The sequence below is a fragment of the Synchiropus splendidus genome, chromosome 7 (genome assembly GCF_027744825.2).
Source record: "Synchiropus splendidus isolate RoL2022-P1 chromosome 7, RoL_Sspl_1.0, whole genome shotgun sequence".
Lineage (NCBI taxonomy): Eukaryota > Metazoa > Chordata > Actinopteri > Syngnathiformes > Callionymidae > Synchiropus > Synchiropus splendidus.
In genome coordinates this window covers 17,056,302-17,070,842 of record NC_071340.1, presented here as the reverse complement: position 1 = coordinate 17,070,842, position 14,541 = coordinate 17,056,302, and the positions used below count along the sequence as shown (strand labels likewise).

Genomic DNA, 14,541 nt, shown 5'->3' with positions numbered 1-14,541 from the left:
AAATAATTGTGTGTATTCCAAAGCGAAACAATCATTGCTTGAATATAATAGTGTGAATCGCGCAGATGCTATTTGTCCCTATTGGGCTGCCATAAGACACGGAGCGCGGAGTGCGTTAATCCGCATGCGCACGCAGCCTAACATCGGCTGAGGAGCTTGATGGTTTGTTTTTAGCTTCTCGTGTGTTTCAACCGCTAATAACTGACAAGCTTCATTCAAAATGAGGACAGTGTTCATGGTAGCTGAGAAGCCCTCTCTTGCACAGTCAATCGCCAAAATACTTTCCAAAGGTAACATTTAAATACTCATGTATTTCTTTTTCATTCATCCTTTTACGTTTTGTGCCTGAACAAAGCGCTTATTACAAGTTCACTTATGATGTAGTTTATTAATTGAATGTGAAAAGTGACGAATTAAAAAAAAACTCAGGGTATTAATGGCTGTCTTTGGCTGTTGGTGTTGCGCTGATCAAAGTCTCGCTATAGCAAAGATGAGTACACGTTCAAGGGGGTATTTCGGTTGCGTTTTATTCGTCTACAGTGGGTGGTTTTGAGAGTGTGTCCTTCTTAGCTGTGCCTGGAGATGGCACATATACATGCAATAGTGATGAACTCAAAGTCAAGAGAGTAGCTGGCAGTAGGAAAGCAGCTGGGATTCTTCTTGAGCACAGGCATCCTGAGAGCCACAGGAATTGTCTCCAGACCAAACGAGGTGTCCAGTCCCCTGCAGTTGTGACTGGTGTGGCAGCTGGCCTCGTGGATAACTTGGGGTACGCGGTTCAGGTCGATGTTCTCGCTGGTGATAAATGAGTGACACAGAGAACACGTATACTGGCTGCAGAAAAGGTCTTCATTGATCACTCCAACGGCATGTCTACCACGTGGACACCACCTTCATCATACCTTTTGGATTGTGGGAACATGTTGCACTAGATATGATTGACTGTCAGTTGGTCACACACATGCTTTTTGTGTTGTCTATTATTGGATATACCCGCTAAAATTTAGCTCTGTTATTCCATTATTTCAACAGATGCGATAGTTAAATCTCCCTATTCACTGTTGACACCTTTAGAGACCTTAAAATAAATATTTAGGTGGACAAGTTGGTAGATTCCCTTGGGGATATTGAAGCCCCATGCCACGTATAGTTCTATTAGAGACGTATGAAAGGAAAGCCAAGCCCAAAACACCTGACACATGAACATTTTTCCCTGCTCTCACGTTGGCCATACTTCTGCTGAACGGTTTAACATACTTACATGTAAGTCCAGGTAGCCAGGCTGCGCTCGTTGATGTTGTTGGGGAGGCTGACCAGTTGACTGTAGTAGTCGTGCAGGCTGTACGTACAGAAAGCCTCGTCCACACACTGGCTGCCCAGCGGCATGGCCATGCACCGCTGGATGGCCAGCACAGCCAACAGACACACACGAAGAAACTGGACACACAACAAGCTGTGGTTGTTAATGCAAGACAAGTTGATCCGGAAGGACAACCAATCCTTACCTGAATTTGTTCCATGTTTCACCTCCAGCTCTCTGACAGGGATCGAATGGAGCAGTTCTAGTTTTATACCCAAAGCATGATGACCAAGTCAGTCACTTGCTCGAGCCACAATTATCTCCGTCCTTGTTCATGTCATTAGTGTTTAACCTTGAGAAGGTAATTGTATTCAAAAGCGGACGCTGTTCCCAAAAGCACTTAAGTGACTCTGCGCAAACATTGTCTGACTACATTTTGTGTCTCGGGCTTCATGTTGTCGACTTATCTGCAACATCAGATGCTGTTTGAATGTCATGCCTCCATAAAACCTACGAGTCGCAGTGTGTTTCAAATCTTTTAATCATACTATTGAATTCTGTGGTGGTTCTTTGGTGTAAAACTGAGCTTCTTTTATAATCTTGGCAACCTCTAGAAAGTCTGCCACTCTCTCATGCCGTCTCTTCGTTCCTCCCATGATGTTTAGGGTCTTGTACTAGTCGAAAGGGACTGAATGGAGCGTGCTCCGTGCATGAATACAACGGCAGCTTCCAAGGCCAAACGGTTCACTACAAGATGACATCTGTCTGCGGGCACGTGATGAGTCTGGACTTCACTGGTGGGCAACTGAAAGCAATGTGTTCCAAAAAAATGCCAATGATAAATAACATTTTTTTGTTTAAGTGTTGTTCACTGAGGTTTGTCAGGTGACATACAGCAGTGCAATACAACAACAGCAATAGAAAACAGTTTTGACCTTCACAGGACCTGTAGACTTCAGCATTATTCAGCAGATAGATGCTGTGCCGTTGGTGGGAGAATAAATGCAAATTCTTAAGTCTGTTCTCTGAATTGCTGAATTTCCTGGGAAAAAGGCTGAAACATGTCAATTTTCAACTATATAATATGTAATATGCTTTTTACATTTTGTTTTCTCCAGGTAAATACAACAACTGGGACAAGGTGGACCCCGCAGAGCTCTTCAGCAAGGCCCCGACAGAGAAAAAAGAGGCCAACCCTAAACTCAACATGGTTAAGTTCCTGCAGGTAATGATGGCCCTACATTTTCGTTTTTCAATAGTCAATTTCACCAATCATGTTTCACCTTTTTCTTGCTGACATGGATTCAGGTTGAAGCCCGGGGCTGTGACTATGTGGTTTTATGGCTGGACTGCGACAAAGAAGGAGAAAACATTTGTTTCGAGGTAACCCAAAAAGTACACTTCTGCTGGTTTGTAAAGTTTCGATGTAGAATGAGTGTTCTGTGGATAAGGATGGTGTTTGGAAGGAACTAGGCTGACAGTGTGCTACCACTGGTTGTGTACTGATGAAGACCAGAAACACTTCTGTCCTTAGCTGCTCAGAGTTTACATGCTCTTCCATGCAGCTGTTAGAAGTGATTCTTGTGTGTCTCTAAGGTCCTTGATGCAGTCCAACCGGTCATGAACCAAGGCGGTGGTGTAACACGGGTTTACCGCGCCAAATTCAGCTCCATTACCGACACCGACATCTGGAATGCCATGAACGGCCTGGGTTGTCCCAATAAGAACGAGGCCCTCTCAGTGGACGCACGACAAGAACTAGATCTGAGAATAGGCTGCGCCTTCACACGGTACTCATGGCTCTTTCTCAGTCTGTTTTACTGCAGTTACAGTCATGGAACTCATTTATACTCCAACTGTCTTGCATTATAATGGTAACACATCAAAGTTTAGATGCTTAAATGTGTTTAGCGTGTTTTAGAAATTGGCTGTCTTTTACAACTTTATTGTTTTCAGATTCCAGACAAAATATTTCCAAGGAAAATATGGCAATCTGGACTCCTCCTTAATTTCATTTGGGCCGTGTCAAACCCCGACTCTGGGTTTCTGCGTGGAGCGTCACGATAAGATCCAGTCCTTCAAACCGGAGACATACTGGGTCCTGCAAGCCAAGGTCTTCTGAGGTCCTTCTCTGGCTCACCACGAGCTGCGTGTTGATGTCTTGCTGTTTGACGCTCAGGTTTATAAGGGAAAGGAACCGCCCTTGATGCTTCAGTGGAGCCGGGGGAGGGTGTTTGACAGGGAGGTGGGTCAGACCTTTGTCAACCTGGCAAGGTCCGGTGAAGACGCTGTGGTAAGTCCAGTCTCTGCGTGAAGATTATCACTGTTTTGGTATGAACATACATTCAATGTGTAGTGATCACACCAGTCCACTCAAATAATCATACATTTCTAATCTTTTTATCTGGTTTTGTTTTACCCAAACAAAGATGGAGGGAATATATACATCGTATTTGAAATTGCCTTTTATAGTCTTTGTTTACTATAGCTAAAACAAATCCAAATGCTAAGGCACCGAAAGTGGATCTTTAAAATAACAAATTCTGTGGAGCTAATTCCATTATTTGAGGACGGTTAGCGTCGCTATTTGCTGGAGTTGCCACAGATTCAGGAGTGCGCTGTCCAACGCAGCTCTCAAGTGGCTTCAGCCCGATCAGAGAAACTCAAGAGATATGAAGCAGTTCCCCCGAGTCTGAATCCTTCCTCCACCATGCTGGACTCATGGTGGAGGAAACCAACTCATTGGTTTCTATTACTTCATCCTCACTGAAAGGCGTTATCATGACACTGTGGAACAGCGGTTATTGCCACGCAGCGCAAGGTGGCAGTTCCACGACAGGCGGACGACTTTCTAATGTAATGCATTTACTGTGAGCTTTCAAAATGTTTTTGTGCTTTTTAATAACCAAATAATGTGTTATTATCAGGGGTGGGATTCGATTCGAAAATGTAGTTAATAGAATTTTTCAATTTAAATGAATTTGGTATCTTACTGTCTCAAATGACAGATCCATACATAGAGTTCAACAACAAAATATTGTTTATTTGGCATCAGTTTGACAAAAGCACAATAAATCACGATGGTGGCTATATTCAAGTTTTTCACCTTATTGAAACTAAAGCTCTTTAATTGTCTTGAAAATATTTGTATAACAATTTCAAATACATTCAGAGTAGTGGAAACAAAAAGCAAACAGATTGCTTTTGTTCAGGGATTCCTCCATGTTTGTTGTTGTTGTTATCATCCAGGCTGCCACGTGTCTTGTGCATCAGTGTGATCAGTGGAGCAGGAAGTCCTGCACTGACAAAGGTTCCCTGTTGTCTGGAGAACAAACTGTTCAATTGAATTAAATTAAATGAAATATTTTAACTCATTTTTATTGTAATTAATTCATCGTAATGAACTTGTTTATGTCCCACCGCTAGTTATTATTGAATGTATCAAAACACTGCAGTTACCTGTCTGGTGCTGCAGGTCCGAGGAGCGTCGGTGGGAGCCTACCTGGGTCCTGTGGGAGGTTAGAATTATATCAGTCATGATGATGGATGAAGCGATATTAATGCCTGGATGGTGACAGCAGTAGTTCCTCTGTCATCAACGATGCTTGGAGAGAAACCTACACGGAACGTTCTCTCATCTAATCATGTCGGTGTCTTGTTTCCGGCAGGTCGAGTCAGTCAGTAAGAAAGAAAAAAGCAAGCAGCGGCCGCAGGCCTTGAACACAGTGGAGCTACTGAGAGTCGCCAGCTCTGCCCTGGGTCAGTGCACTACCAACATGCTGTGGTACTTTTTAACTGGGCGATTCAATATCTGCTTTTACATTTCAAACTTATTTTGTTGAACGCTGTTGTCCTGATCTTAACTGACTTGTTGGTTCGGCCTCAGGCATCGGCCCGCAGCACGCCATGCAGATCGCGGAGCGTCTGTACACGCAAGGCTACATCAGCTACCCTCGTACGGAGACCACCCATTATCCTGAGAATTTCGACCTGAAAGGAACGCTGAAGCAGCAGAGCAGCCACCCCGTGTGGGGAGAAGAGGTCTGCTCATCCAGACGATCTAGTGACTCTCAGCCTTTTCTTGTGCTGCCACCTCATGATCGGCACTCTGATCCCAACAGTGCAGACCAGTGTGTGTTTACCTTACAGGAGCTCATGGTCATGTGGTTCAAATTTGTGCTGCCTGTAGCAACTGTTGTAACCGGCAAGTTACAGTGCTGGAAACAGTTATTAGAAAATGTTTGTGAAATGTAAAAAAAGCGCTTGCTATGTGTTATATTGCAACCATATTGATCCACTTATGACTAGCCAAACAAAGTCAGCTTTATCTGCATGTGATGTTCAGGGGTTGGCAGGGAACATCTGACTATAGTATAGTGTTTTGAAACGTATATTTTAATTGATCAAAATGTGGTTTGAATAGTTGGTTGTCCCGATGGTTTCGGACCCTCGTCTATCTAAATGGATTATAGTCTAGCCCTATCTGAAATCCATTTCCTTCACCAGGTGAAGATGCTGCTGTCAGCTGGCATGAATCACCCGAGAAAGGGCAGTGATGCCGGAGACCACCCCCCCATCACCCCCATGCGTGCAGCCTCAGAAGCAGAGTTAGGTGCGTCACTGGCTGGAGTCACTTTCATCCCTGGAAATGCATGCATTCAACAAACCTTTTCTCTCTGTAGGAAGCGATGGCTGGCAGCTCTACGAGTACATTACCAGGCACTTTATAGCCACAGTCAGTCCTGACTGCAAGTACCTGCAGACCACCATCAGCTTCACTCTTGGCTGCGAGGCTTTTACCTGTGAAGGGAAAACTCTCATCTCTGCAGGTTATGCGCTTTCCGAGTGTGTGTGTGTGTGTGTGTGTGTGTGTGTGTGTGTGTGTGTGTGTGTGTGTGTGTGTGTGTGTGTGTGTGTGTGTGTGTGTGTGTGTGTGTGTGTGTGTGTGTGTGTGTGTGTGTGTGTGTGTGTGTGTGTGTGTGTGTGTGTGTGTGTGTGTGTGTGTGTGTGTGTGTGTTATGTTTTTGAATAATTTGCCAGGATGTGTCTCCTGATGGAGGAGCGGAACTGTACGCACAGCACAAGGTCACTTGACTGAGTCACCGCTGCAGTGACGTACCTGAGCGATAGAACTCATGTGTTGTTACAGGGTTCTTCTCCACACTCCAAAATGATGGTGTAGTCAAAAAAAACTTCAGAAAAAGGTGCAATTTATTGTGATCTTATCCCATAAGTGCAGTGAACTCAGTAGCTATTTATCAAAAAATTGAAAAAATGCAGCAAAGAGGCTATTTACAAAATGTACATGGAAAAAGTTCCGCAGAAACAACCAAGTCAGCTTTCCAAAAAATAGAAAAACAAACAGCTCACAATTAGCACTCCTACTCATGGGTTTCTCCTTTCTCAGCCACCAACACACACACACACACACACACACACCAAACAATACAAAATGGCTTCCTTACACAGTAAGTTTGAAAGTGTACCATTTCAATATATTTATTTCTATGAGGTCATTTCTCCAATAAAATGCCATAAATTAAAGCAAATATAATTTTAAGATGCGTGACACAAACCGCGTGAAAGTGCGCACATAAATACCCAGCAGCAGAACTGCTCCTGTTTGGACATGCGCGTTCCATTTCATGTGTCCTAAAATCACACGAACTGAGACCCTCCCAGGTTCATCTGCTATGCTCATGTTTGGTCTGTTTGTGCTCATTCAGTGCAGCCACCGATGGCTGGAGTCTAGCCGTGGAGGCTTCTGATATGGTGACCACAGGTTGACTGTGTCTGTTTCAAAGTCAGACGTCAGAAAACTCTGATGTGAACAGAGGCTCTGCTCTCTTCTCAGGCTACACGGCTGTCATGCCGTGGCAGGGCATCCCTGTGGAAGAGGCCCTGCCCGTGTGCACACGGGGAGACACCTTTTCTGTGGACGAGATCAAGCTGGTGGAAAAGCACACCAACCCTCCGGACTACTTGACGGAGGCAGAGCTCATCACTCTCATGGAGAGACACGGGATCGGTGCTCCACTCCTCCTCTGCTTAGAAACTTGTTGATCTGTGATGCTCTCGCTCGGACGCCGAGATCAAGGCCCTCAATATAGAAGAGTGTGTTGCTGAGGTGTGACTGCGGTCTGTTGCCGCAGGTACCGACGCCAGCATCCCGGTGCACATCAACAACATCTGCCAGAGGAACTACGTGACCGTCGAGAGCGGGCGCAAGCTCAAACCCACCAACCTGGGCATCGTTCTGGTGCACGGCTACTACAAGATAGGTGATCACAGTTTGGCTCCACTTTCAAAATACTTCAAAGTACAAATGGTATTGATGTTCAACTTTAGAAAAAAATAAAAGCCTGAAAATATGTCTTCTTCTTCATCTTCTACTTTATCTTCTTTTTCCCTTCTTCTTGCTCTACTTCTCTTTGTTTTCCTTTTCTTTTGCTTTTCCTCTTCTATTTGTTCTCTTTCCACCTTTACTTCCCCTTCTTCTGACTCTTTCTCTTTATCTTCCTCTTCCTCCACTTCATCCTCCTCTTCCTCCACTTTACAATTTTTTTCTTTCACCCCTCTGCTTCTTTGTGATCTACTTCATCTTCCTCTTCTTTTGGCCTTCTTCCCCTTCTTCTTAATGTTCTTCTTATATCTTCCTCGCCTTCATCTTTCTCTTTTTTCTGTTCTTTCTGTTTTTCCTGTTCTTCCTCCACTTTATCCTCTTCTTGTTCTTATACTTCTTCATGCTCTCCCTCTTTATCTTCCTCTTCTCCTGCTTCATCATGTGCTTCTTCTTTATGTTCTTCTCCTTCTTTATGTTCTTCCTCTTCCTCTTCTTCCTGCAGATGCAGAGCTGGTGCTGCCAACCATACGCAGTGCTGTTGAGAAGCAGCTCAACCTCATAGCAGCTGGCAAGGCCAACTTCCATCAGGTCCTGCAACATGCCTTGGACATCTTCAAGCGCAAGTTCCACTATTTTGTGGATTCTATCATGGGTATGTATCTTCAAGTCTTTTTTTTAAAGCCAATGCCATTGATAACCTTCATTATGAGGATCCATCTTCATCAGGTGTTCAGCTGTAGTTTGTCTCTGGTCCTGCTGGAACCTTGTTTTTCTTTGAGCTAAATTCTGCTCACAGGAGTCTGGAGTTGTTTATTTTAATGGTGAGCCAAGGAGTGCATCAGGGTACATTAGGAATCTCCATGATGTTTGTTGGTGATATAGTGATCTGTAGTGAGAGTAGAGATGTGGAGGAGAAACAGGGAACATGCTGGACGATGGATGTATGAAATGAATGTAGTGGCAGCAGGAGCAGAGGAAGACAACCTCTAAACCTAAAGAGGAGATGTGTGTCCAGGGAGAATGATGAAGAAAGGCTCGTGGGAAATGAAAGTGGATTTAGTACCATTTTCATAATGTTGCTAAATCCTCCTGTCCAGTGGTTGCGCAAGTCACTGGTGTTTCTGTGGTTGTTGTTCACACAGGCATGGATGAGTTGATGGAGGTGTCCTTTTCACCCATCGCTGAGTCAGGGAAGCCCCTGTCGCGCTGTGGCAAGTGCCACCGCTTCATGAAGTACATCCAGGTGAGCGTCCGAGTTCCTGTCATTTCTCTATGCACTGCATGAGTCCTCCTGAATGAGGGCTTCACCTGTGGATGGACACGTCACGTCCTTCAGCGGCTTGTTCTCACCTCCGCTGGCAGGCCAAGCCCAGCCGGCTGCACTGCTCCCACTGCGATGACACGTACAGCCTTCCCTCCAACGGGGCCATCAAACTATTCAAGGAGCTCCGCTGCCCGCTCGATGACTTTGAGTTGGTGTTGTGGACGTCCGGCGCCAGGGGCAAGAGCTACCCTCTCTGTCCCTACTGCTTCAGCAACCCGCCATTCCGCGACATGAAGAAAGGTGAGCGGTCTCTTTTAGATCACGAGCTCAGATCGACTGATCAAACCCTTCAGCTGCAAAATGCAAAAATAAGACGTAGGAAAGATTTCACTGACTCCTGAGGATCCTGAACAGGAATGTTCACAGTAGGATAAAGATTGTACAGTGAGACAGAAAGTGACCACTGGGTCCCACTGTCAACCAAAATGCAAAGTGTCAAGTTCATAATCACATGTGGTGACATTAAATTGTAATCCAACAGCGCCACCCCATGGCTTAGCCCTTAAAAAACGCACCCATGAGGCGAATCCTTCCTGTGACCATAAAGAATGATAAACATACAAACAGCATGCATTGCCAAGAGGGATGGACTCAAATCCAAGGTTCGGATCATGCTCACACTCACACCTCAGTGCTCCCATGCAGCCGACTGGGAGGAAGGACACACATGCGCCCGCATTGAGGAGTACAATAAAGAGTGTGATCCGAACAGTCAGGCAAAATAAGTGGGTTGTTTTTCTCTCATGAAGCGTTCCTTTCCTCAAAGCCAGGTGTTTTCTGAAAGGCACCGAGGGGTTGTCCACCTCTCCATCTCCAGTCCTGCTTCCATCCAGCTCACCCACTGGTTAACAACTGGCTTCTGTTGCAGGCGTCGGCTGCAACGAGTGCAGCCACCCGTCCTGCCAGCACTCCCTCAACTCCCTGGGAATCGGTCAGTGTGTGGAGTGCGAAAACGGTGTTCTGGTGCTGGACCCAACATCCGGGCCCAAGTGGAAGATGGCTTGCAACAAATGCAATGTGGTGGTTCACTTCTTCGAGCAGGCGCACAAAGTTCAGGTGAGCCCGGGGGAGAACAGGAAGCAGCCGGACGTGTCGTGACACACCTGCAGTTGGAGCTTTGTATTACAACAGTTGTGAGTCTCTGCTGTGCTTCTCATGGCAGATTGCCCCGGAAAGCTGCGATACTTGCGACGCCGCTCTGGTTGCGGTCGATTTCAACAAGAGTCGCAGCCCGCTTCCTGCTGGACAAACGCAGTACACCGGGTGTGTTTTCTGCGACCAAGTCTTCAGGGATTTCGTAGAGCTCAAGCACGCCACCATGAGGCACCCCATGCATCGTGGAGGCGCACCCAGGCGGGGCCGGGGCAGAGGGCGCCACGGCAACCCCAAAAAACCCAAAGATAAAATGGCAGCATTGGCAGCGTATTTTGTGTAGTGGAGGTCGCCTGCATGTCGATGTTGTGTACATCGAATCATGTTTTCTGTTATGTTTAAACCTTGTTGGAGAATTAAAAATGTGCTGCCCCTCTACTAATACTGCGTCCCGTTTATCGCTTAGTCTTGCTCATGAATGTTGACCATCATGTTTCAGTGATCCAGGAGAGCTTCAATAGCGCCAATAGTCCACTACAGGGTAGCGCACACTCGCTATCGAAGAACAATTGTCATTTTTTTGCCAGATTTTAGCGAGGTATCTAGAGAACAGCGTGCAAAAATAAGTCGTGTAGGAAAGTTTTGACATAAAACTTCCTCTCAAAAGCTGTTTGGTTTCCGGTCAAATAGGTGGTTCCGCTGATGAAGGCGTGAAAGGTACGATCAAAACAAACGTGTCACGCTTCTTACATCCGCTTGTTCATAGTTGCGTCAGACATTGACATTTGCGAAAAAAAACATTCAACTCAATGTCACTATGGCTGAAGACTACACCCTATGTTTTTTGGGGAAAAAAGATCATTCGATCTTTAGGAGTGAAAATACAGTCAGTTGTGGCGTTGAGGAACAGACAAAAAAATATTGGATCAAAAAAAAAAAAAAGTAAAATAACGACATATTTCCTGAACAACACTGCTGATGGGAACCAAAATCGTGTCACAAATACTGGACCACTTCATGGTCTCAGCATAGCAATGGGGTTCTCAAATTTCTAGTTTTTCCATATTGACAGGACAGATAGACTCAATATTGACGTCACTCGTAAAGGACCTCCCCATAGTATTACTACAGCAATGAGCTTTTCATATTTCTGTTTCAATATTTTTCACAAATATATTAATATTTTAATACATATTTTGTAATGGCTCCATAATGACAAGGCAAATGGACACCATAGTCATGGAACTTGTAAAGGACCTCACCATGGTGTTACTACAACGATCAGTTTCTCACATTGACATTCTCAATGTTTTTTCCAGCTTCACAACGACATCAAAAACATGGGTCAATCTGCATGGGGGCGGGGCTTAAATATGTAAATCTTATGCCAACCAGTCGCTTTTATCTGTGACTTTTTGAGAACAGAACTAAAGGTGTTCTCCACATTTATGGCTGCTCTGCCCTCTGCTGGGTGGCGAGCGTCCAAGACAGACCTGGTGTTTAAAGCTCAAGCGAAGCTCCGTTGGAGGGCGTCGCACACCAGGCTGACGCAGGGATTTTTCACTCAGTTACTATACAAACAGAAGCATCATTGTTTGGGAAGAGGGACACTTTATGGGATGACAGATTAAAAAAACCCCAAAACATTTCACTTCAATGCACAGGTAGAGGTGATCGCCATTGTTTGAAACTCATCCCAGCCGCCATGTGGAAGGAACATAATTTACAAAACCATCTTCAAGAAACGTTGGCGTCAGAGATCAAAGTTCATCGTGGCGCTGTGGCTCCTGGCTGGGCTGTATAAACACTCCCTCCATGGTGCGCCACCAGTTGTGCTGATTGGCCGTGTTCATGGCGTGGACCTCCCGTTGGCCTCTGATGGGGTGGCCGTACTGCTCGCCCGTAACGCTCAAGTACACGTTAGTACCGGGGTGCTTAAACCGCACGGCCTCGTCCCGCTCCCAGTGGATGCCGTCGCACTGCACCGTCCACGTGTCAAGGTCGTCTCCCTCGCCGTTCTCTCCGAAGGCGCTTACTTCCTGTTGACAGCCAAGACATGATCATTCAGGAGTCAGCTACCATGGAAAATATCCCACAGGCTTTCTTTGTCAGCAGTAGAGCTCCCTCTGGTGTGCTCACGAGTCGTTCTTCGTTTTCAGACTATAAGTCACATTGGGGCGGAAATATATCCTACAAAATCTGTTGCATGAAGCAGTAACACCACCAAATGTTGTTACGCGCAGGTACTGCATAGTCCACCACTGCAGTTCACCTCTCAACAAACACAAAATTGTTTCGAGATGCATTAAGGTCCTTGTGACCACGTAGAGAGCGGCCGGACAAAGTCATCTGTGTCGATTTCATGTAGTTCCAGTTCGACTTCTCAGTTTGAAACAACGGATTTGGGACTATTGAACTAGTCGCCGATAGGTTTATGAGTCGACTAACCGGGACATCGTCACTCTCTTAGCCCATATAAACAGGACCATCGCCACTATTGTGGGATCATTTCACAAAGGACACATCAAAGGATACAAACCTTTCGACCCACGATTTGAGCAGTTCAAATATAAAGTTACAATTAACTTACCAAGCGCAGGTTGTAGCAAAGTTCCATAGGGTTTGGTTTTAATGTAAAATAGAGTTGTTGTACAGTTAGCGAAGGCTTGGCCAGATGATGGTCCAGCGACTTTAATGTCATCTCATTTAACCAATGAAAATAAGTGTATTATCTAAAACCAAATACCTACAAACTGATCCAGGTCATTGTGACATGTTTGTCAGGGTTTTACCCAATGCTATATTGTTAAAGACGTCTCCCCACCTTGACAACTTTCTCACGTAAAAAGCAACATCATGTGCGACTCTTTGGGCACAAAGGAACACAACTTTGCCCCAAAATAAAACTGACTTTCAAAAGGTTCTCTGAAAATCAGGTCAACACTGTGACTTTCCTTTGTTTACATTCAAAGGTTCTGTGCGAGGAAAAGAAGTCTCTTGTTTCAGCCCTGAACAATGTGCCGTGCTACAGTGTCGCCACCGCAACTGGAATCCGCTCAGACGGAGAACTGGTTCCTGCAACCTACTACAAAGACAGCAAGATCCAGTCTTCTCAGCTGAGCAAGCTAGCTCAGTATGGTCATGTTACCTCAACTTATATCCCTGTGTCGGCCAGCTGAGGGGCACAAAACTTCCATTGGGGTCACATGACATTCTGCCGAGTTTGAGAGGTGCCATGAAATACAATGAATAAGTTAAATAGAGAGAGAAGAACATTGCAATACATTGTTATTGCATATATTGAAAAAAATTGTGGTGGGACTTTGAGTTAATTACGATTAATAAATTACAACATTATTACGGTTAATTAATTACAACAAAAAATTAACTGGTGCGCAAGACACAAGGATGATAACAACAACAACAAACATGGAGGAACCGCTGAACAAAAGCAAACAAAAGCAACCTGTTTACAGTGTCTCATCTCTCATACACTTGAGGTGTTGACACGTGTGTTTACGCCCGTGGAGCGGGAGGGCTGTCACGTGACTCACCTGGTTGTTCGACAGAGGTGAGCTGAAGTGATGTGTGTGCAGGTTCCGTCCAGTCTTCATGTGAGTGATGCGGATGGACTGTCCACATTTGATGGCGGTCCCTCGCTGACACGGCCGGTCGGCCTTGCCTCGGATCTGCCAGTAGCTGTTGGCGTCATCAGCACTGTCCACTCCCGTCACAGACTGCTGACCACTGCCTGCAGGTGCGCGCGCACGCACACACACACGCCACAGGAGAATCAGAAAGACCAGAACAAGACATGATGAGCTCCTATAACAAGGAGACAGCTATTATTCAGCTCACTTTCCTCTGCCACACTTGTAAATATCGATATTCTATTTCCGCCAGAGCCTCGCTACTCAGTGCAGTACAGCCTACGAGTATTTCCGGACATGTTTCATACTCAATGAAACGATCGATACTGGAGTCGACGGTGTTACCTGATCCGTATTTGACATCGTGAGAGTGAAGTCGCACGTTGTGCTTGGTGTTGAGAAGCTTGACCAGAGACCCGCAGGTGACGTCGTTGCTTTCCGCCTCCCTCGCTCCACACGCGGTGCAGGCCAGAACCAGGAGCAGAGACTTGAGCAGAGTCACAACCGTCTCCATCTCCATCTTCATTGAGTCGCACCACTGGCGACGGTCGCCTTCCGGAGAGCTCAAATGTCTTCAGCCAATCAAAGGCTGACAACTCACGGCGACGGAAGTGCGCGTGGACGGGTGTCATCAGTACACGATCCGCAAGAACCGCACAATCCGCGCACGCATGCGCGGCGGAACATCGTTTATCCGCGTTTTTACGGCAACTCAACAAGGACAAAGTTAGCGTGCACGATTCACGCCACATTTCCAGTTTACGTCGATTAGCGATCCATTTGCGCAAGCGCACTGACTTCAAAACAACTTTATTTAAATCGGCAAATTCAT

General features: G+C 45.7%; 2 protein-coding genes across 3 annotated transcripts; one reads left to right on the top strand and one right to left on the bottom strand.

The window, feature by feature from the left end:
• Positions 1–122: 122 nt before the first annotated feature.
• top3b (DNA topoisomerase III beta) lies at positions 123–10,487 on the top strand. Of its 2 annotated transcripts, XM_053871405.1 has the most exons (18): positions 123–290; positions 1,966–2,097; positions 2,419–2,525; positions 2,609–2,683; positions 2,897–3,090; positions 3,257–3,413; positions 3,480–3,593; positions 4,969–5,059; positions 5,187–5,341; positions 5,807–5,912; positions 5,983–6,129; positions 7,155–7,328; positions 7,453–7,581; positions 8,146–8,295; positions 8,786–8,886; positions 9,006–9,207; positions 9,836–10,023; positions 10,130–10,487. In XM_053871405.1, the coding sequence occupies exons 1-18, from the start codon at positions 221–223 to the stop codon at positions 10,400–10,402; spliced, it is 2,565 nt and encodes an 854-aa protein (XP_053727380.1). In that variant the 5' UTR covers positions 123–220; the 3' UTR covers positions 10,403–10,487. The 2 variants fall into 2 exon arrangements, with proteins under 2 accessions (XP_053727380.1, XP_053727381.1); XM_053871406.1 differs by lacking the exon at positions 1,966–2,097.
• Positions 10,488–10,784: 297 nt separating this feature from the next.
• sdf2l1 (stromal cell-derived factor 2-like 1) lies at positions 10,785–14,313 on the bottom strand. The gene is made up of 3 exons (XM_053871407.1): positions 14,055–14,313; positions 13,614–13,810; positions 10,785–12,098 (listed from the first exon to the last, which is right to left on the bottom strand). The coding sequence occupies exons 1-3, from the start codon at positions 14,233–14,235 to the stop codon at positions 11,820–11,822; spliced, it is 657 nt and encodes a 218-aa protein (XP_053727382.1). The 5' UTR covers positions 14,236–14,313; the 3' UTR covers positions 10,785–11,819.
• Positions 14,314–14,541: the final 228 nt, after the last annotated feature.

Bases quoted from the DNA above. Each gene is read 5' to 3' on its own strand.
- sdf2l1 (XM_053871407.1), bottom strand. From the start codon at position 14,235: ATGAAGATGGAGATGGAGACGGTTGTGACTCTGCTCAAGTCTCTGCTC. The intron at 13,811-14,054 runs GTAACACCGTCG...GCGCACCTGCAG, and splicing joins CGATGTCAAATACGGATCAG to GCAGTGGTCAGCAGTCTGTG. The intron at 12,099-13,613 runs GTGAGTCACGTG...GGCTGTCAACAG, and splicing joins CACCTCTGTCGAACAACCAG to GAAGTAAGCGCCTTCGGAGA.
- top3b (XM_053871405.1), top strand. From the start codon at position 221: ATGAGGACAGTGTTCATGGTAGCTGAGAAGCCCTCTCTTGCACAGTCA. The intron at 7,329-7,452 runs GTGCTCCACTCC...CTGTTGCCGCAG, and splicing joins CATGGAGAGACACGGGATCG to GTACCGACGCCAGCATCCCG. The intron at 10,024-10,129 runs GTGAGCCCGGGG...TTCTCATGGCAG, and splicing joins AGCAGGCGCACAAAGTTCAG to ATTGCCCCGGAAAGCTGCGA.